The sequence below is a fragment of the Silurus aristotelis genome (assembly GCF_946808225.1).
Source record: "Silurus aristotelis genome assembly, chromosome: 6".
Classification (NCBI taxonomy): domain Eukaryota; kingdom Metazoa; phylum Chordata; class Actinopteri; order Siluriformes; family Siluridae; genus Silurus; species Silurus aristotelis.
The window spans coordinates 377,872-398,905 of NC_139579.1; the positions used below are offsets into that span (position 1 = coordinate 377,872).

The following is a 21,034-nucleotide window of genomic DNA, read 5'->3' on the forward strand; positions in this document are numbered from 1 at the left end:
GGTGAATAATTCTAAATAAATATCTTGGATTCAGCACAGTGTTCTGGCTGTAATGGGAAAAGTGTGTGTGTGTGTCTGTGTGTTACATAATACACACTGTATTGACATCCAATAAAACCACATTAATTATAGATTAGAGAAATTAACTGACTTATAAAACAGTGTTCCATCCTTCTGCACTGATTCCTGTTCAGTAGAAGTAAAATAAATGATTTGATTTAGAATAATTTGTGATTTGTAGCAGTTCCTTTTCAGGTTTCCTCCTGCTGGGTTCTGCTTTTTGCTCAGCACTGAGTAAATAACCAACATTTGAACATTGAACCTTGTAATGTTTATCTGTACTGTGATATAGTAATAAAAACACGTTTAATTTGTCTAGAAGTGTTTCAGCAAACTAATTTACAGACGTGTATTTTGCTAACAAGTTATTTCTATTTTGTGTGAATAAAATCTATAAAATGGAAAAGAACTAATGATTGTAGTTTTGAGGAATCATAGGGTGAGACCTGGTGGTTCAGGATTAGATCATGTGTTTATTTTTAATAATCGCTATCAGGAGTGTGAACAAACTTTATTTATTTAAAGACAAAGAGATCTTTACAAATCGACACAAACACTCAGAGAATGAAGACAGTCTCTGATTGACAGCCAGTCGTCCTCCTGCTCTCCCTCTGTTACTCAGTCTCTCACTTCTCCCAGCCCTTACCACCAGGCTGTGTGGGTAAGCGCAATCCTACAAGGTGGGCCACTTCCTCCAGGGGGCGTGCTCCTTTCCCGTGGTACTGATTATGCAGCTCTAGATGATGGCGTGTGGACTCTACCAGACACAGGTATGTGTGGGAGGTGTGGAGAGCCTCTCTCTGGGCACGGCAGTGTCGCGCACTGGTCACCTGAACACGCCAACACACATTTCATTTATAACATTAACATGTTTCACTGTACAGGAGAAAAGACAATACATAATACTTATAACACTCTTCTCCAAAAGTACTGGAATTACAGGACTCTGGTTCTCTGGGGGGTTTCTTTCAGTTTAAGAAGATTTTTCTACTGGTTCTGCCTCATGTTTGATTAATAGCTCTTGGTGATTTTCCTTCAGGTCTCATGTTTATCCTGTTTAAACAGTCAGAACTTCACCTTGACAACTAGATACACAATCAGTTCCAATATTTCTGATCACTTGCAAATTGTGGGTTTGAAAAAACGTTTAAAGCGTGAACAATGAAATTAATGTTGAAGAATTAACAGTATTAACTTTATTTAATACAATTAACCAGCTGACTTCTACACTAACATTCTGCAGACAGAACACTTTATTGTCCTGTTTAGTCCACTGGGACATCAGGACACAGAACAGTCCAGTGTAAAATGGATTATTTCATATCCTATATATCTTCTTAGCACCATGTCTGAAACTCCTTTCTCAAGTGAATTAATGACCATGATGGATTATGTGGTGAACAGATATCCAAAGGAATCCAAAATATAATTTGGAAATGAATTACACCTATAGTGGTCTAGATATAAATAAATGATAAATGTATTAATTCAGTCATAAAAACTCCTTTTATTACTCAGTATTAGCACTAGATGTTGTGAGCTCTTCTCTGAAAGACCTCCAACCTTCCAGCAGTACTTCTGATCTTCCCATTATGCACCATGAGAACAGCTGTAATGGTCTCCATTAGGATTTCACTGATTTACTGTGAAATACCACCAGAAACCTGTGCAGCCTTTCAGGAGCAGATGATTTGCCTCAGAATAAAATATCTTATATGGTTTCTAATGACTTTGTCATCCTGCTGTCTGTGGAGAACTAATATATTATTATACTATTTAGATTTTCGTTTTGGGATGTTTTTCATGAAAAATCTGTGGAAAATTTAATGTTGTTTACTGTTTTTAAACATTGTTTATCAACCAAAGTGCCCGTTTTTTTCTTTGTTAGCATGTTAGCATTTATTTTACCTCAGAATTAAAAGGCGCGAGGAGCCGTTGCCATAGCAGCTTAAAAGAAATGCGTGGCGCATGCGCTTTAGAATATCAGGGAAACCGAAAGTGATTTTTATGGAGAAATGATCAATATTATAGATTTTTAACTGGTAAATAAATCATTTAGTTAATAATGTAATACAGCGCGAGTTTCTCCTCAACCTCGTGAAGGTCAGAAGCTCCACCAGCAGCAGTAGCACATTGAGCTCAGCTTTAGATCTCATCTCCTACCTGATTTTTCCGGAACTGTTCCATCACATAAGTGTACATCATGGTGCCTCTATACTCGGGGCCTTTTAGATATCGGAGCTCCTTTAAAATACCCCGACATGTTCTCAGAGGAGAGCTGAGGGCCGCCATGTTGGAGATCAGTGGAGCAGTGTGTTCCACCTCCTGCTGCAGGACACACTGAGGAGTCTGGATCTTCTCATCCAGGAGATCTAACCTCAATTAGCTTTCAGTAAAAATCACTCCCAGTTTTAAAGCGCTTTTAACCTGAAATGATCCACATTTTGTGTTTCTTTACTTTATAAATTCATTATTGTGATATTTATTACTCAGTGTGTAGTGAAATGTGCAGATCAGGAAATCTAATCGATTACCGAGCACATGCTTCTCCTCACCTGACCAGGCTTTCTGAGAGCAGCTCATTTTATCACTACACATACAGTGTGTGTAGAAACCAGAGTTTCACATCATAGTGTTAGTGAGGGTTTATTCATGAGAGTTTACTGTAGTGTGTTACATTGCAGAAATACACCACCTGAGGTTCCTCACTGTCAGTCATCAACAGGAATCTGAGGCCACAGTGGACACACACAAACCCACACTGAACAGCTGCTGATTAAATAGAAACCAGGAAATTGTCCAGGTTTGGTCTCTGTGCCTGAAAACACAGGAACCTGATGTGGTCGTCTGCTTTTGGACCTGATCCACATCAAAGGTGAAAGTTTAGAGCATGCTGAGATGATTTGGTGCTCATCACTGTCACAAGAGATCATTTTCTGACATGCTGTAAAAATTTAAAGTAATAAAAGTGTTTTACAGAATTAAAAGTCAAGCCAGTGAGATAACAGGATGGTCTGTGATGAACTTAGTTGTGTGAGATTAGTAACTTATTCTCTAAAACCTACTGGTGTAACGTGTAATAATAGTAATAAAGCAGACATGCCTGAATAAACTGACACATAGATAAAAATATTTCCACATTTTCCCCCGAACAAATTAATTATTAATTGTTTGTATGGACACATAAATGTGGTGCAATGCTAACATGCTAACTAATGTTTCTTCAGATATCCATTACCACAAGTGAAGTAAATCAGAAAGATGATGGTGAAACGAACCTCAGAATAAGTAAATAATAATAAATGATTATGAGCTGAATTGAACATGTTTATGTTTTACATCAGTTTTCTATCAGTTGATTAATATGTACATGATGATGTGCTTCTGAAGGTCATGCTGCAATGTGAACTCTTTAAATGTCAGATCACTGATTTGGGGTTCGTTATCACTGACTAAAGTCACCAGGATTCTGTGAAATTTGTTTTTAAATATGAGATCATGTGCTTTGTTGATTTGTCTGATACTGCTATAAGAGGCTTATGATCTGTCTCTAAACATCTCTTCCATAAACATACTCATGAAATCTCTCAACCAACCGAACACTACACCTACAGTCTCTTTTTCTATTTGTGCATTATATATAGAATATGCAACCAGATATCACTCTGTGTCATGTTGCTGGAGTAAAACAGCTCCTAAACCAGATTTCATTGGATCTGAATACATTTTTAGTGGCTTATTCTTGGTTGTAGAATTTTAGAACAGGTTTTTTTAGTCAAACTGCCCTTTAACCCCATCCACTCATTATCACGCTCCTTTTCCACTGCCACTGTGTTCGTTTCCAACAGGCTTCTGGACAGGAATATTATTCCAGAATAAATAAACTTAAACTTTAAATATTTTGCTCTCCATAAAAATATCTCCTGTCCAAATTAAACAAGTTAGAAATATGAACATGCTGCAGAAACCCTGAACAAACGTTAAAATAACAACAAATCGAAACAATCAGATTTATTTGCTCTTATTCCATTTTATAAAAAATAATCTTGAACTTTAAATAACTTTAATATTTTGCTCTCCCTCAGTAAATAAGCGGCTGATGTTCCTCTGATTTCTCCTCTGTTTTCACTCCAGCTTCACTTTGGGATTTTGCTCTGGTGAAAAACATCTGCTGAAATGTGAGATTCTTCTTTAACTCTTCTACTTTCTGTATCTTCTGCTCTGCATTCAGGTTCTTCAGCTTCTCCTGATGTTTTGTCTCGTAGTTCCGTCTTAGATTCAGATCCTTAATTACAGTCACATTCACTCCACTAATAACACACACGTGTTTACCGCTAGTGTCAGTAAACATCTACTCAGAGTCAACTTTTCTCTTCACCACTGTGAGGCGCTGTTTCACAATAACTGTACAATAGGGTTAAATACATCAACAGAAGCTCGACTTGATTGACGCTGGAATGTTCTCAGGTGGTCTAGTGTTCGGTAAGGCAGCTGAAGCGATGCATTATGGGATCTGTAGTTTGTGTTATCAGCGCTTCATACCGCCAGGACATTAATAACAATAATAATAGATCCATGGGCGTAAATTTCATTTAACAGTAGCGGGGGGACAATAAACATAAAAATTTTAATGAGCAATTTTTGAAGGGGACACAAATAATACAGTCAGATTGTACTTATAAAGATATGGTTTAGGTGCACTGAAAAATGATCTTATGTCCATTTTCCTTTTCTCCGTCATTTTATTTAGTCTATGACACTGCAAGGCAAGTTTATTTATACTGTAGCACATTTCATACACAATGACAATTCAAAGTGCTTTACATAAAAAAAAAAAACTTACTATTTTTATTGCCCTTTTTAATATGCGGTCAGTCAACAACTCTTTAATCTTTACTACAATTACTATTATATATCGAATCCTAGAGTCACACAATGTGTTGTAAAATTACAACACACAATTCTGACTCTGTCCGCAGTCTATTTCTGAAGATATTCCTTTTGTAGGTCCCATTTTTCCAAACTTCTCAAACACGCCCTCATACTTCTCTTTTTCTTATACCATGAAGAAAAATGTGTTCTACAGATGTCAGCAGCACTGCTCTTTTCCTCTGTTCATTACAATCCAGCACAATGGTGAACGCATAAAGTTCAAATCTGAAAGCTTTCCAATTCTAATTCACATTTCCTGTTAGCTTCAATGCCTCTGATGAACAGATAGAATTCATCATATTTCATCATGGTACCATGTATTGAAGTACAAACACAGAGTTCTGTAATCAGAACGAGCCTGAACTCGGCACACCGCTGCATTATACTGCCATCTGGTGGCCATCGTAACATGGAAAACACAGCTCAATACACGGGCTAGATCATTCCCAAAACAAAGAAAAAATACTTTCACTTTCAACTTCAGCGCTGCCAGGAAATGGCGTCGAACGAGGGTAAGAATCACAATCATCTTTTATTCACATTAAATTCTAAAGAAAAAGGCAAACTCCTGAAATGAATGGCTTCATTTCACAATATATAAAATTGGACTGTAAATCAGCAGTGTGTGAAAAGTAATGGATATAAAAGAGCGAGAAACGGAGGAAAGCTATAAGGCGTCTTTGCCCACAGAGTCACATGATGTCCCAAAGTTCAAAACTATTTACAACATTCAGATAAGCAATTTATTTGGTGCCTTGTCTCATGTTTTAACAATTTTAGTTTATATGATGTTTTATTAACTGACATTTACTTTAGAATCGTCAATGTTCTGAAAAAAATATCACAGGCTGAATTACAAAATACATATTTTTCTGTAAATCTGTTTATTAAAAAATGAAGCAATTTTTTTGCATATCGTAAATGATTTGAATCATCAGGCATAATATATGATATGAGATGAAGATAAGAGTAAATGCAAAATTGAGTTTTTAAATGATGATTTCATTTATTAAGGAAAAAAATCTGTCTAAACCTGCCTGGCCCCATGTACAAAAGATTTGGCCTCTAAATCTAATAATGGGTTGTGCCACACTTGGCGGCAACAACATTAATTAAGCGTTTTCTTTCCCATCACTGTGGAGGAATTTTGGCTCACACTTCTTTGCAGAATTGTTTTGAGTCGGTCTCATTAAAGGATCTTCAAGAATAAACGGTCTGTTCCAGGTCATGCCACAGCGTCTCTGTAGCATTTAAGCTCAGAGGTGGACTTGCAGGTGTGTTTAGGATCATTGTCATACAGGAAATATTCAGACCCTTTACTTTTTTCAGTGTTGTTATGTTGCAGTCTGATACTTCCATCATTCAGATTTTTTTCTTATTAATCTTCACTCAATCCAAAATAATGACAAAGTAAAAATAAGAATTGTCTGTAAAAAAACCTGAAATATTACATGTGCATAAGTTCTTAAACCCTTTGCAACAACACTTAAAAATGACCTGAGGTCCTTCTTGATTCTCTTTATTGTTGCTGAGATGTTTCTACATCTTAACAGGAGTCTTCCTGTGAAAAAGGCTTTTTGATTGGACATGATCTGGAAAAATCAGATCTGGGGAAGGCCACACACAAATTTGCTGCTGCACTGAAGATTTCCAAGAGCACAGTGGTTTCCATCATTCATAAATGGAAGACGTGGGGCACAACCAGGACTTTTCCAACAGTTATTTGCCTGTCCACACTGAGCAATCTGGGGAGAAGTAAGAGTAGTGAGCAAGAACCTGATGGTCAGTCTGACTGAGCTCCAGAGATCCTGTGTGGAGATAAACAAAGTTCCAGAAGGACAACCATCACTGCAGACCTCCACTAAACTGGGCTTTATGGCAGAGTGGCTAGATGGAAGCCTCTCCTCAGTGCAAAACCCATGGAAGCTCACTTGAAGTTTATCAACTGGAACCTGAAAGAGCTGCAACCTTGTTATGTTGAAGGAGAATTAGATAAATAAGTAGCCAGGACACAAGCTGTAGCTTAACATCTCCATGCTTCTTTTTTACTTACTCCACATTAGCAGTAACACCGCTTTACATCTATTAACATGCATATACCACCTAGTGATCATAAATGGTAATAGCAATTCAATTGTAAGAGAACACAACAAACCTGAAGTGGAAAAAGATTCTCTGGTCTGATGAAACAAAAATTGAACTGTTTGGCCTCTCTTCTAAACGACATGTCTGGAGGAAACCAGGCTTAGCTCATCACCTCCCCAAAACTGTCTCAACTGTGAAGCATGGTGGTGGCAGCATCCAGCTGTGGGGATGTTTTTTCTGCAGCAGGAACTGTGAGACTGGGCAGTGTTGAGGAAAAGCTGAATGGAGTGAAGTACAAGATCTCCTCAATAAAAACCTGATCCACAGCACTCAGGACCTCAAACTGGGCTGAAGGTTCACCTTCCTACATGATAACTGAGTGTAGATTGATGAGTACCCCAAAAATACAAAGTGTACACTATCAGTCATAATATTATGACATTATGACATAATAACATTAGCACATTGACATTCTAACATTCTGAGCAGTGAAGTGAAGAACACTGATGATCTTCTGATGATCTGTTAGTGGCTGGATTTATTTTTTAGGCAGCAGGTGAATGTTGATGTTAGAAGCAGGAAAAAATGGGCATAAGGATTTGAGCGAGTTTGACAAATTGTGATGTCTAGACGTCTGGGTCAGAGCTTCTCTAAAACTGCAGCTCTTGTGGGATGTTCCTGGTCTGCAGTGGTCAGAATCTAAAGTGCACCAGGGAAGGAACAGTGGTGAACCGGCGACAGGGTCAGGGGGGACGAGGATCATTGATGCACGTGAGGAATAAAGGTTGGTCCGTGTAGTCCGATTCAACAGACGAGCTCCTGTAGCTCAAACTGCTGGAGAAGTTCATGATGTTGACGATCGACGGGTCACGACTGTTTTAGCAGCAAAAGGGGACCAGCACAATAATAGACAGGGGGTCATAATATTATGGCTGTTCAGTTGAAAAGAGAAGGGGGTGGGGGGAATCATTATTATTTTTTGGGGAAAAAGTTTTTTTTTTTTTGTTAATACTTCAGGTTATTTGTAGATATAATAAAATAGGGCAAGGTCTTGAGAACTTTACAACTGTACAAGAAACAAAGTTATAAGATTTCATACTTCCTGTATATGTTGAATGACAGGTGTCTCATCCAATGATCAATAAGTGTTTTGTTCACACACTATACCTCTCTTTTCCGCTTTGTCTGAATCGTCCTTGTGTTTTCGGATTTGTTAATGTGTTTTGCACTTCTCAGCCACTGTACCTCAGCGTAAATAAACCAATATTTAACTGTAAATCAACAGTGTGTAGATTATAAGTGATACAATTCTAAGAAAATTATAGACATCAAATTTTCACTATTTTTATTTATTTATTTTTTATTAAACTTTTATTTGTGTGAACGTTTTATGTACACAGCTTTGGCAAAGTATTTTCCTTGTGTATGGAGTTCAACTTTATTTTACTGCATTTATTCTTGTGTTAGTTTGTTACTTTTTTGTTTTGTTTATCGAACTTTGTTTAAACTTATATAATAATGTTAAAAGATTAAAATTGCATTTATTTTTGGATTTGTGACAAAGACAAGCAATAAGAACAGAATTAAATAAACATATATTTATTTATGACATATACACAAACAGATCATCACTCAGTCTAAAGGTCCCTCAGGTACCTCACCTGATTATATTAGTCTGGAAAACGAAACCTCACAATACTGATAAAATTATGTATGATTATAAAAATGTATTAAAAATCTGTCTGCTGATCAGTTAAAACAAGTTAATGAAAAAGGTTAAATTTTGGGGTAGAATTTTTTGTTTCCTCTCCCGTTTAATTGCTTACATGTTTGCTATGTTATATATATATATAATATTACTCTATAAATTACCGTATTATTATTATTACTCACAGCTATGTTTAGGGCATGTAACATGAAAAATCATTTGTATTTGTAGTAATTTCTGTTGTACATTTGTTTATTAGAAAGTCAAAAGTTGCCCTGTTAATATTTTATTGTTTCTTCTTCCTCTTCTAATTTTTTTCAGCTTTGTACAGTACATGGCAACACATAGAACCATCTGGTAAAAAGTGAAATTTGGCACATAAATTTACAGTTAAAACTCTGAACTGTGTGTCTAATCAATCACTTTCGAGTCATCTTCTAAGGTGGTCTCACAAAAGTCGCTACAGGACCCCAATGAATGGAACATAGCAGTGGGTGGTGTGGGAGAACTTTTAATGGTTGAAAAAAGTCCAGCACCAGCAGTCTTAGTTTTAGTTTAGTTTTTGTTTTGAAGTAGTTTTTTTTCCCTATTTCTTTTTCATTGCAACCCTTCCTAGAATTGTGACCCAGGGTATGAAAAGCATCTAGATTAATAATAAAAACAGTCTAAAGGCCAAAAATAGTTATCAAAATCCTCAAACAGGATTAAACCTAGATAATAGATTAACAGTGTCAATACACAGGCAGGGAATACCAGAGGGATTGAGCCCTGGTGTTTTGAGCACTTGGGACAGGGACATTTTCCTGTAGAAACGATGACAAGATAAAGCGATATACTGCACTAAAATGTATAAATAATAAAGCTGCACATTGTAGTAGATCTTATTTCACTAAGTGTACCTTTAGTTGTTCAACCACAGAAGAAAGATCATTAATAATTTGTTTCTAATAATGTTTCAGTGTCTGAAGTGAGAATTGTGCTGCTGGGGGAAAATGTACCTCTGACCAACGCAGTGGGAAACTTCATCCTGAGCAGATCTGCATTTGAGACTGAAGTTCCTTCTTCAGTGAAGCAGTACAGTGAGAAAGCCAGTGGTCATGTGGAGGGAAGAATCATCACCATCATCAACACACCTCATCTCTATAACCCACAACTGTCTCAGGAGGAACTGACTCAGAGGGTAAAAGAGTGTATTTCTCTCGCTGATCCTGGACTTCACGTGTTCCTCTTAGTGCTTCAGTCAGAAACAGTCACACGTGAGAAACATGACAGAGTCAGAAGCATATTGGAAACTTTCAGCCCACTGTCCAGAAAACGCTCCATAGTGATAACTACAGGTGAAGACCAGGGATTCATCAGTGAATGTGAAGTGAGACACCACAGGATTCAGAAAATATCTCCATTTGATAAACATGAGGTTCTTCAGCTTTTAAAGAAAATTGATGCAGTGGTGAAGGAGACTGAAGGAAGCAGGTTGCATGAGAAGAAACACCCAGGAACACAGAGAGGACATGAAGATCATTTCACAAAAAACACAGCAAAGACAGATGGAGATACAGTGAGAGGAAAACTAGAGGAGTATGAAGGTACGTGTAATTTATTATATTCAGTAATGTAGCCATGTTATAGGATTTTTATTCCAATAAACTTTAATCAATTTAAGTGGAATTGAAGAAGTTAATCAATTTTTCTATATAACAGATTTGGAGGCAGAGACTTGTATAGGATGTTTTTACTCTCCTCCAAATTTTTTATTAAGTTCTGATTAGAGACTGAATGCGTCATTCATTCATTTCTTGGCCTTCTACACTGAACATCATAACCTCTCCACATGAACACAATCTCACCAAATGACACAAATAATCACTAAATGAGGAAAATATCAACAAATAACACAAAACCTTTTCAAATAACACAAATCTCTCCGTATGACACCAGATTTCTCCAAATGATAAAAAATGTCTGTCTGACACTGAAACATTCCTAGAAATCGCATGTACCAAATACCAAAATACAAACAAATGTGCATCTCCAAATGGCACAGGATGAAATAACAAATAAAAAAAGCACAAAACACTTTACAAAATGTCAAATTCACATGTAAAATCTTGGGGGAAGACAGACTCGCCTGCACAGACTTCAAGTCCATATGTTTCTACATTTCGAGTGGCCAGAAACTTCTTTCGATAGTTCCACAACTCCAGAACAATAGGTGTGTTAGTAAAAGTAGTCATTGGGGTGGTTACACAATGCAGAAGTATCAAAAGTATTTTATGAATGATTTATAATATAATATTATATATGTGTATAATGTAAAACTTTGCAAAAAATATGTATACAGCAGTGTGTTCAGCATACTGATATTCTTTGAATGTGCATTGCTACAATGTTTGGATAGTGACTACATTTCAGAACGGTTAAATACCAAAAGATTAAATGCATGTTGAAGATGACATTTGGGGAAGATTTGGGAAACTATGCATTTTTTATGGGGTATTTACAGAGTGATGTGTGATGGAAGGAAGTTAACATTTTTGATATTATGATAATTGGGTATAAATGTTAATATTGTATTGTGGTATTATATGGTGTTTTTAAGTTGTTGATTGATCACAGGCATTGGCTCTGCAGCATTCTAGTTTGCTGTGAGTGATGTATTTTATCAGTCAGAGTGTTAATCCTGATCATCACACTTTACCTGGCTGTTCACCCTGCCCCCTCTTCATTTTGGGATTAAATGTGGCTTCTGTTTCTATTAGTCATGTTTTCTTCTCACTAATTTCCAGCATGTCAAGAGCATAGTAATAGAGTTCTTTAAAAAAAAGTCATTATAAATCACACCCACTAAAGTTTTTAGCCTTATTTTAAAATAGAATATAAATGTGCACTAAACAGATTGAGTTACAGATACAGACAAAGTCATTTGATTACACCACTGGTGAATATATTAGTAGCTCTGAATGCATCTCTTCTTTTGCAGTGTCTGATCTGAGAATTATTCTGTTGGGAAACAGTCTCTCAGATACCAGCAGTGTGGGAAACTCCATCCTAGCCAGATCTGCATTTGAAGCTGAACTTCCTCTACATTCAGTAGGGTTTCAGAATGAGAGAGTTACAGGGCCTGTGATGGGAAGAAACATCACCATTATAAATGCACCTCATCTTTTTTACCAAACCCTTTCACAAGATCAGCTCACACAGTGTATTAAACAGTGTATCTCGCTTTCAGCTCCTGGGCCTCATGTCATAATGCTGGTTGTACAGTTGCAAAATTTCTCTGTAGCAGACAAAAGCAGACTGGATTTAATTTTCTCATCTCTATCTGAGGAAACCTATAAGTACACTATTGTGGTCTCTACTAAAAATCCAGAACATTGCAGCAATGCAGACAAGGAAATCATACAGAATCTCATTGCTGAATGTCATAACAGACATTTCGAGTTCAGTAAATGCAGTCAGGCCAGCTTCGTGGAGATGATAGAGGAGATGGTCGAGGTGAATAAAGGGAGCCTTAAGTGTGAGATGTATGCAGATGTTGACTCTGCAGAAGACCAAAAACTGTCTGAGAAAATTGGAGGTCAACCTGAATACAGACGCAAGTTCCCACCACACATTTATAAATGATCAAATGTTCTTGGATATAGTTAATTAACATTCTTCATAATTATTATTTGTATTTTTGTCATTAAAATGTTTTTACTAATAGGCCACAGCACAGACCTGCCACAAGAGAAGACAGCTACACAGAGGAGTGAAGAAGTGGCGGAAAGGGGAAAGGTAAGCAGTTCCTTATTTCCTAGTGAACACTTTAATAGGAACTTTCTCTTTTTGCTGCCTGTTCAATTTTAACTCCTGATAGAGGATACTAAATAGCCCTGAAAGGAATTTGATGAGAAGTGGGAATCACAGGGGGCATCAAGCGGAATTTGTGTGGTTCTGTTGTGCTTTACTTCAAATGAAGTACTTGTTTACTATTCTAGAGAGTTTGAAAAACCTCTCATGTTGCCCTCACACATTAAGAAAGCGCTGTTTTATGTATCATGTCTTTTGAATTTAAAGTTTGAGTTTTGAGGCACATCCTAAAAGGATCATGAAGGAGACAGTCAGTTTAAATAGAGACACAACACTCATCAGTGTGTTTAACATCATTGTGCATTATATGACTAAGCAGTTTTCTGGTACAGCCATAAGACCTAGGCACAAGTTCTGTTTAAAGAAGGACACCTAAATGTGTACAAATGTTATGCGGTAGAAACAGAGCCAGAAGCCGGAGTGCAGTTTGTGTGGTTTTAATGAAGATAAGGAAGATCGACAAACATACATCAACTGGGATGAAGATTCCGAGAAGGAAATATCTGTGGTGTGCTGAGAGAGCGCGGCCCACAACGTCCAGAGCAAAGGTTGCAGGGTAGTCCGAGATATGCTTTTAGGAAAAAGCGTAGCGCAGGATTGTAGGGTGAGTCCAACCGAAGTCGAGGCATACGGTTAACAATAACGGACGGTGAATGAGAGTGAGTGAGGGGTTTATATATGTGTCGGGAACGAGTGTCAGGTGTGGATGATTAGTAGGAAGGTGAGGAGCTGAGGGTGAGAGTGAGGGGTTTATATATGTGTCGGGAACGAGTGTCAGGTGTGGATGATTAGTAGGAAGGTGAGGAGCTGAGGGTGAGAGTGAGGGGTTTATATATGTGTCGGGAACGAGTGTCAGGTGTGGATGATTAGTAGGAAGGTGAGGAGCTGAGGGTGAGAGTGAGGGGTTTATATATGTGTCGGGAACGAGTGTCAGGTGTGGATGATTAGTAGGAAGGTGAGGAGCTCCATGCAGGCGGGGTGGGCACGGAAGGAGAAGCAGGGTTCTCCCTGACAACAAATAGGTGTCCTATAAACTTTCCCTTTCACTCTCACAGATACTCTTCTATCACCTATCACTCTTGCTATCACTCTTCTCCACCCATTCCACCCTGCCTGCACTCTTTTCTTCACTTCTCTAACACACATCCTAACGACTTTCCACTCTTCATCCTCTTAATCAGTGCTCTCACTTCCTCTTTACTAATCCTATCCACTTCACCATCTCCACATCACACATGCCTGGGTGACACCATTATCGAGCCAGAGGTCAGCAGGTGGTAATAACTGGTATTTACCCCTTTGCTAGTGCCGGCCCCCCAGCAGGTCCGGATAGGGTATATTTTAAATGATAATCATGGTCTTAGACACCTTTTGGTTAGAGCTGGTCCTTGGTGGCTTGCTGCCTCCCAGACAGATTAAAGTTAGACTATGATTAAGATTGATCCAACTGAAAGTCTATATCAAACTACATAAATACTTTTGTGAAATTTAAGCGGTTTTGCGAATTAGCTCATTTTGATATAGCAATATATATATATATAGGGTTGAGGCAGTCTGTAAATTCTTACACTAACGATGTGGTGGTCGTTGGTAACCTAGGCTTCAACCAATCTGGTATGAAATTCTGGTTTTTGATCCACATATCAGATTTGGCACATGCTTTAAGATGGATGTCCTTCATAACAACACCCTCCACATGTATCCAGGCTGGAGACCCACACTGAGAGTCACCTGACCTGTGTAACACTAATGACTGGGTTTGACAATCAGCTGACAAATTTTTTTAGTTACATTTTTATTTGGAGATCTGATCTTTTTTACGTAACAATATAATAATGTGGTTAAAACTAATAGCACCCTCAAGGGCATAAGTGACATTAATAGAGCACACACACGACAGCCAGCATTATCACTGCATGTTCAGAAGCTGGGTTCTTCTATTTCAGAATAGGTTTAGAGACGTGAGTGATGGTAGGCTTGTGTAATTCAGTAATTCATCAAGACGGCTAGATAAACTTGAAATGCTTATGTGTATGATCTGTTTTACAGGAATATATAATGGAGTCTGGAGAAGACAGTTCAAAATATGAAAAAAAGAAAAAGCTTGAAATGGAAAAAACAGAGCAACTGTTTCTTAGACTTGATCTTGAGGAAAAGCAGAAAGTGAAAATGAAAATTTCAGACATTCTCCAAATAACTTCACATTCATTAAACTGGAAGGAGTCTTGTACAGAGAGAGAGTTGGTGGAAACCTTTCTACAAAGGCTTTTAATGATGGACTATAGTGCAAGATATATTAGCAGTGAAGAAGATGTTGCCATAGTTGATTATGTTGATCTCAGTACACGAGGTGATGAAGGTTTTGGTTTGTTTGATAATCTTTTTACCAAAAAGGCAGAATCATTTAACGAGGAAGACCATAAATCTCCTGTTCACCCCATGGATGTTCAGATGGCGGTGCTCCACTGCTCTGATCTTTTCCTAAAGCAGAAAATAGTGACTAAACTGGCTCAGTGTCAGTACGCTCTGCCTCTGCTGGTGCCCAATCCCTTCACCAGAGAGATCCAGTTTCCTCTGTGGACCTTTCGCCAAATCAGAAAGAGCTGGAAGACTTCTAAATCTGGTGAGGAGATCACTAAAACCTGGGCAATATCTGAAGCAGAAACTCCAATGGTGGCCTTCTTTAGGATTGGTTCTGCATCATCATCCAAGTCTCAGATAATGAACAGCTTGATCACTGAGAAACATGACACCTTCTTCCACAGACATTGTACCAACAGCAGCAAGAACCGGCTCCTGATGGATGGAGTGGTGGAGATTGCTTGGTACTGTCCATCTGGAAAGGAAACGGATGTTTTCTCTGACTGTATTGCATTCTGTAATCTCCATGGTGATGCACAAACTAATCAAGAGCAACTGGAGATTCTGACTGAAATGTCCTCAGTGAATGTCGTGCTGTTAGGTGATGAAAATAAAATCACAAATAAGCACTTACTAGAAGATCTTTTGAAAGGCCACAAATCTCTTATTTGCCTACTTTCTAATGATAAATCAGGTGTTACTAGATTTGATGATGGAAAATACAAGGTTGGACTTAAAGACAGAACTCAGTCAGATATATATAAAAATCTCAGAATGATCATCAAAGACTGTTTCTCCAAGTCACCCAGAATGTTCAAACTTGAAGATTTTGAAACCAAAGTGACTATAAATGATGAAAATTTCCCTGCATGCACGAAATCTAAGGAAGCTGCAGTGATGGTGATGAGTCATTTGGAGGGAAATGATCTCTCCAAATTAAAGGAAGAACATCTGCCCTGTCAGGGAAAGTTATGGCATGACTGGTGTAAGATGAACAAAGACCTGCATCAACTTCATGGGAACAACTTGGAAAAGCAAAAAAGTGCAAAACAAACACAAATGATGGAAATTCGTAAAGAGCAGCATAAATATGGCCTCTCTGGACTTATGGAACAGTTTATTTTTGTCCTAAATTCTCAAAGTGACATTAATGAACGATTGTTCTTTCTGAAATGGGTTGGGATTCTACTGGACAAACGCACATCAGATTGTCTTTCTGGTCTTCATCACAAATACAATAAAAAGTGGACAGAAGTTTTAGACCTTAAGAACAAACATGATAAATCAGATAAAATGAAAGAGAAGCAAACAGAACTTGAGGAGCTTTCAGTAAAACTGAATGCAGCAACTTTTGGTTTGGAGCACCTCCTCAGAGAGATGGGTCAGATTTACGAGTCTTTTATTTCAGTACAAACACAAAAGAAAGGATATAAAGAAGAAACGTTGAACTCTCTCCCGAGACTTGCAGCAGAACTTATGAAATCTGGCCATCCAATGGAGCTGATGGATGGAGATGCTGGTCATGTTCCTCTGATGTGGGTTTCAGCAGTTCTAGATGAACTTGTAAAGATACTGGGAGATCAGAAGGTGTTTGTTCTGTCAGTTTTGGGGATCCAGAGCTCTGGGAAATCCACCATGCTAAATGCCATGTTTGGAATGCAGTTTGCTGTCAGTGCTGGAAGGTGCACCAGAGGAGCCTTCATGCAGCTGGTCAGAGTTTCAGAGGAGATGAAGGAAGAGCTGAAGTTTGATTACATTCTTATTGTAGATACTGAAGGTCTTCGAGCACTGGAGCTTGCAGGAACATCTACTCGACATCATGACAATGAACTCGCCACATTTGTTGTTGGTCTTGGAAACCTGACCTTAATCAACATCTTTGGAGAAAACCCTGCTGAGATGCAGGACATTCTTCAGATTGTTGTTCAGGCCTTTCTGAGGATGAAGAAGGTCAGACTGAACCCCAGCTGTTTATTTGTCCATCAGAATGTTGGAGATGTTAGTGCTGGAGAGAAAAACATGGAGGGAAGGAGACGCTTACAGGAAAAACTGGATGAAATGGCAAAACTGGCTGCAAAAGAAGAAGAAAGTGAAGCTGAGTGTTTCAGTGACGTTATTGAATTCAATGTAAAAGAGGATGCGTATTATTTTGCACAGCTCTGGGAGGGCAGTCCACCAATGGCACCACCAAACCCATCCTACAGCAGAAATGTTCAGAATCTAAAGAAAGCCATTTTCAGAAAAGCGACCAATTCTCCAGGTCTGAATCTCTCACAGTTAAAATCACGCATTACTGACCTGTGGAACGCTTTAATCAACGAGAACTTTGTGTTTAGCTTCAAAAACACCCTGGAGATTGCAGTGTACAGAAAACTGGAGACTGAGTTTGGAAAATGGACCTGGACCCTCAGGAGTGCCATGCTAGATACTGAAGAAAAACTTTACAACAGAATTGAAAATGAAAAACTGAAGAGAATTGAAGAGAAAGATCTTTATTCTTACATGAAAAAGACCAAAGAGGAAGTGGACAAATCAGTGAAGAGTCACTTTGAAGAAGACAAAGACAAAGAGATTTTAGTTCAGTGGAGAGCGAGATGTGAAACCAAAATCACACAACTTTATGAAGATCTTCTTGAAGACACAAAAAAAAAACTGAATGAAGTTATTCAGCAGCAACAGGCACGAGATGCCTTCGAAAGCAAAAGAAAAGAATACAGTGAAAAACTGTTCAGTCTGAGCAAAGATCTCGCTCTGAAACTCAAAACCACAACTACTAATGAACAAGATCTTAAGGAGGAATTTGATCAACTGTGGGACAAATGGGTCACTGAACTAACACAAGACACACCTTCAGGAAAAGCTACTGAGTTTTGGGAGGATGCTGAACAGATTCTGTCTGAAGGTAATGAAAAGGCTTTTGTGTTCGATCGGCAAAATCAGGAGGACTTCAAAAATATTGACAAAATGGGAAATTATTCATGCTACATTATTTTGAAGAAGCAAGAAGAACTTTTTGCTGAGAGTCAGCACAAAGTCAAATCTGATGTAAACAAAGATATAAATAAGAGCAAAAATAAAGAACAAAAACATCAGTCAGGCTTGTGGAGTGGACTTTTCTCATTTTTTAAATTTCCCAATAGCAACCAAAGCAAAAGTCAGTCTGAGATTGGCCTGCATTCCGAACACCATAATATTGTACGAGAACTCACCAGAAATGTCATACAAGAAACTGAATCATTAATTTATGACATTTGCAGTAAAATCACAAGACTCGGGTACAATGACGGCTACATCCAGGAAATAACAGACCATGTCAGGAAGAGAGTTGAGGAGCATCACAGCAAAAACCAGAGAATCATGCTAAAAAAGGAATTCATTTTGGATCTCTGTCTTCATGTGTGTGAAGTTGCGAGTCACAGATTTACTGAGTGCCATAAAAAGTTCATGAATGCAAATGATCCAAGAGTTTATTTGTCCAAGCAGAAACCACAATATTACAGTGTCTTCCAAAACTACTGCAGAGGAGCAACAGCAACTAAAGTGTTTGGTGAACTGATCTGCAGTTCCCAGGGAGACCTCATCCTGCAGGCAGCTTCCAATAAAACTGCTCTTGATTTAGCAACAAAGATCAGATCAGACATGCCAGAGTTTAATGGTAACAGATCAAACCTTGAGAAACACATCCTGAAATGTCTGGCAGAGGAGGAGAACTTTAAGAAGTATAAATTGTACATTCTCCATCCCCGAAAGCACTTCAGAAACTTCATTACAGAGCAGGTTAATAGGTACATCACTGAAAACACCACCACCGTTCTGAACCTTTTTAAAGGAAATCTACATCACAAACTGCAGAGTGTAATCAATGCTGTAAACATCGCAACTGAGGAGCTCAAGGAGAGCCATGGTGATGCAGACACGTGGCTGAGAAGTTTTACCTCTGCACTGAAAGATGAAGTGACCTTTAAAGAAATAACCTTCACTGATCTCAAGGACGTTACAGATATTGATTTTCTACAGCAGGTTGTTAGTGAAGGTCTCACTGTAATGAAGTCAGAACTAGACAACAGCTTTAGCAGTGCAAAAGACATCAACATGGAGAAGTTCAGGAAGAAACCAGATGAGATTCTGATTGATCACCTCTGTCAGTGCTGCTGGGTTCAGTGTCCATTCTGTAAAGCCATCTGTACCAACACAATGAAGGATCATGATGGAGATCACAGTGTCCCCTTCCACAGGGTAGATGGTATCACTGGGTGGTATTTCAGAGCTACAACAAATCTCACCTGTGATTTCTGCACAACAGCTGTGCAAAGTGATAAACGTTTCCACCCCAGACATGATTCAGAAGAGTTAATACCCTACAAATCATACAAAACAGCAGGAGGAGTTTATAAGACCTGGAGCATCACCCCTGATAATTCACAGCTCCCATACTGGAAATGGTTTGTGTGTAGATTCCAGAAAGATCTGGAAAAGCACTATGGAAAAACATTTGAGGGTTATGGTGAGATCCCCAGTGAATGGAGAAGGTTTACTAAAGAACATGCTATTAAGAGTTTGGATAAATTAATCTGAGACTCTTCTAAACCAAACCGAGCAGAAAATCGCGACATAATCATGATCCAATGATCAAAATAAATAAATAAACATAATCTGTATTCATGACAACAGAAATCATAAATAATATCATCAGTAATATTCATTCATTCATTCATTCATTTTCTCCCGCTTATCCGTAATTCGGGTCGCGGGGGCAGCAGTCTAAGCAGACCCCCGCCTTCGACTGCTGCCCAATCCTCACAGCACCGTCCCTTACGGTCCCTCCTGCAGGTGGTGAGCCCACGGGAAGAGTAATATTCATTAGATTTTCTATATTATATACACAATATAAACACACTGTCTCTCTTTTTCTCTCTTTTCTGTTTCAATGCATTTAACATTTAACCATATCAGTGTTCTTCTTCATCCTGTAATGTGATTAATTATCATATCATTTGTGTTTAAAGGGTCGTGTTTAAGTTTCAATGTTTGCAATAATAAACTATATTACAATATTTTTATGTCTCTGTGCTTCAGTAAGACTTTTACAATGTTTTATATTTGATTTATCAGAGTTGTGACACATACAGAAGAAACTGGAGACACTCAGGAGTCTGAGGCTCAAATTGAAAGAGCAAGTGGCTCTGCCCCAGTTTAATCTTCATTTAATACAAGTATTATACACACTTCTGTACATCTCACTGATACTGCACTAGATATGTGTCCAAAGATCAATAAATGTTGTGTCAACAGGAAGAATCTTATTTTCTATTGACTTACTATCATTCGAAACAATTCAGAAATAGTCTAAAATAATTAATAATTTCACTCATTAAGCCAAAATATCTATCTATTAAAAACTAATTACATATACAGATATCTTCTTCTTCTTCTTCTTCTTTCGGCTGCTCCCATTAGGGGTTGCCACAGCGGATCATCCGTCTCCATACCCCCCTGTCCTCTACATCTGCCTCTTTCACACCAACTACCTGCATGTCTTCCCTCACCACATCCATGAACCTCCTCCTTGGTCTTCCTCTTTTCCTCCTACCTGGTGGCTCCATCTTCAGCATTTTTCTACCAATATAATTCATGTCCCTTCTCTGCACATGTCCAAACCATCTCAATCTCGCCTCCCTCACCTTGTCACCAAAACATCCTACATGTGCTGTCCCTCTAATAAACTCATTTCTAATCTTGTCCATACTCGTCACTCCCAATGAACATCTCAACATCTTCAGCTCTGCTACCTCCAGCTCCACCTCCTGTCTTTTACTCAATGCCACTGTCTCTAATCCATACAACATCTCAGGTCTCACCACAGTCCTATAAACTTTCCCTTTCACTCTCACAGATACTCTTCTATCACAAATCACTCCTGCTATCACTCTTCTCCACACACTCCACCCTGCCTGCACTCTTTTCTTCACTCTCACAGATACTCTTCTATCACAAATCACTCCTGTCACTCTTCTCCACCCACTCCACCCTGCCTGC

The 21,034-nt window shown here is 38.3% G+C and overlaps 3 protein-coding genes across 5 annotated transcripts in view; 2 read left to right on the top strand and 1 right to left on the bottom strand.

Moving 5' to 3' along the window:
- Positions 1-33, top strand: part of wbp2nl (WBP2 N-terminal like) — a 10,058-nt gene extending 10,025 nt beyond the window's left edge. The window contains exon 8 of the mRNA XM_083545110.1: positions 1-33. This exon is cut by the window's left edge and continues 748 nt beyond it. The gene's annotated coding sequence lies outside the window, so the exon portion shown is untranslated.
- A 519-nt stretch (positions 34-552) lies between these two features.
- Positions 553-2,494, bottom strand: fmc1 (formation of mitochondrial complex V assembly factor 1 homolog). The gene is made up of 2 exons (XM_083545118.1): positions 2,224-2,494; positions 553-890 (listed from the first exon to the last, which is right to left on the bottom strand). Exons 1-2 carry the CDS (start codon positions 2,350-2,352, stop codon positions 687-689), a joined length of 333 nt encoding a protein of 110 aa, XP_083401244.1. The 5' UTR covers positions 2,353-2,494; the 3' UTR covers positions 553-686.
- Positions 2,495-5,423: 2,929 nt separating this feature from the next.
- LOC310728025 (interferon-induced very large GTPase 1-like) lies at positions 5,424-20,052 on the top strand. Of its 3 annotated transcripts, none has more exons than XM_083545053.1 (6): positions 5,424-5,504; positions 9,745-10,371; positions 11,766-12,380; positions 12,492-12,562; positions 14,687-19,690; positions 19,850-20,052. In XM_083545053.1, the coding sequence occupies exons 1-5, from the start codon at positions 5,489-5,491 to the stop codon at positions 19,571-19,573; spliced, it is 6,216 nt and encodes a 2,071-aa protein (XP_083401179.1). In that variant the 5' UTR covers positions 5,424-5,488; the 3' UTR covers positions 19,574-19,690; positions 19,850-20,052. The 3 variants fall into 3 exon arrangements, with proteins under 3 accessions (XP_083401179.1, XP_083401181.1, XP_083401180.1); XM_083545054.1 differs by having other exon boundaries at positions 5,463-5,504; positions 9,754-10,371; XM_083545055.1 differs by lacking the exon at positions 11,766-12,380 and having other exon boundaries at positions 9,745-10,363; positions 12,499-12,562.
- The last annotated feature ends 982 nt before the right edge of the window (positions 20,053-21,034 follow it).

Bases quoted from the DNA above. Each gene is read 5' to 3' on its own strand.
- fmc1 (XM_083545118.1), bottom strand. From the start codon at position 2,352: ATGGCGGCCCTCAGCTCTCCTCTGAGAACATGTCGGGGTATTTTAAAG. The intron at 891-2,223 runs GTAGGAGATGAG...TGGCGTGTTCAG, and splicing joins AACAGTTCCGGAAAAATCAG to GTGACCAGTGCGCGACACTG.
- LOC310728025 (XM_083545053.1), top strand. The intron at 12,381-12,491 runs GCAAGTTCCCAC...TTTTACTAATAG, and splicing joins AGGTCAACCTGAATACAGAC to GCCACAGCACAGACCTGCCA. The intron at 12,563-14,686 runs GTAAGCAGTTCC...TCTGTTTTACAG, and splicing joins AAGTGGCGGAAAGGGGAAAG to GAATATATAATGGAGTCTGG.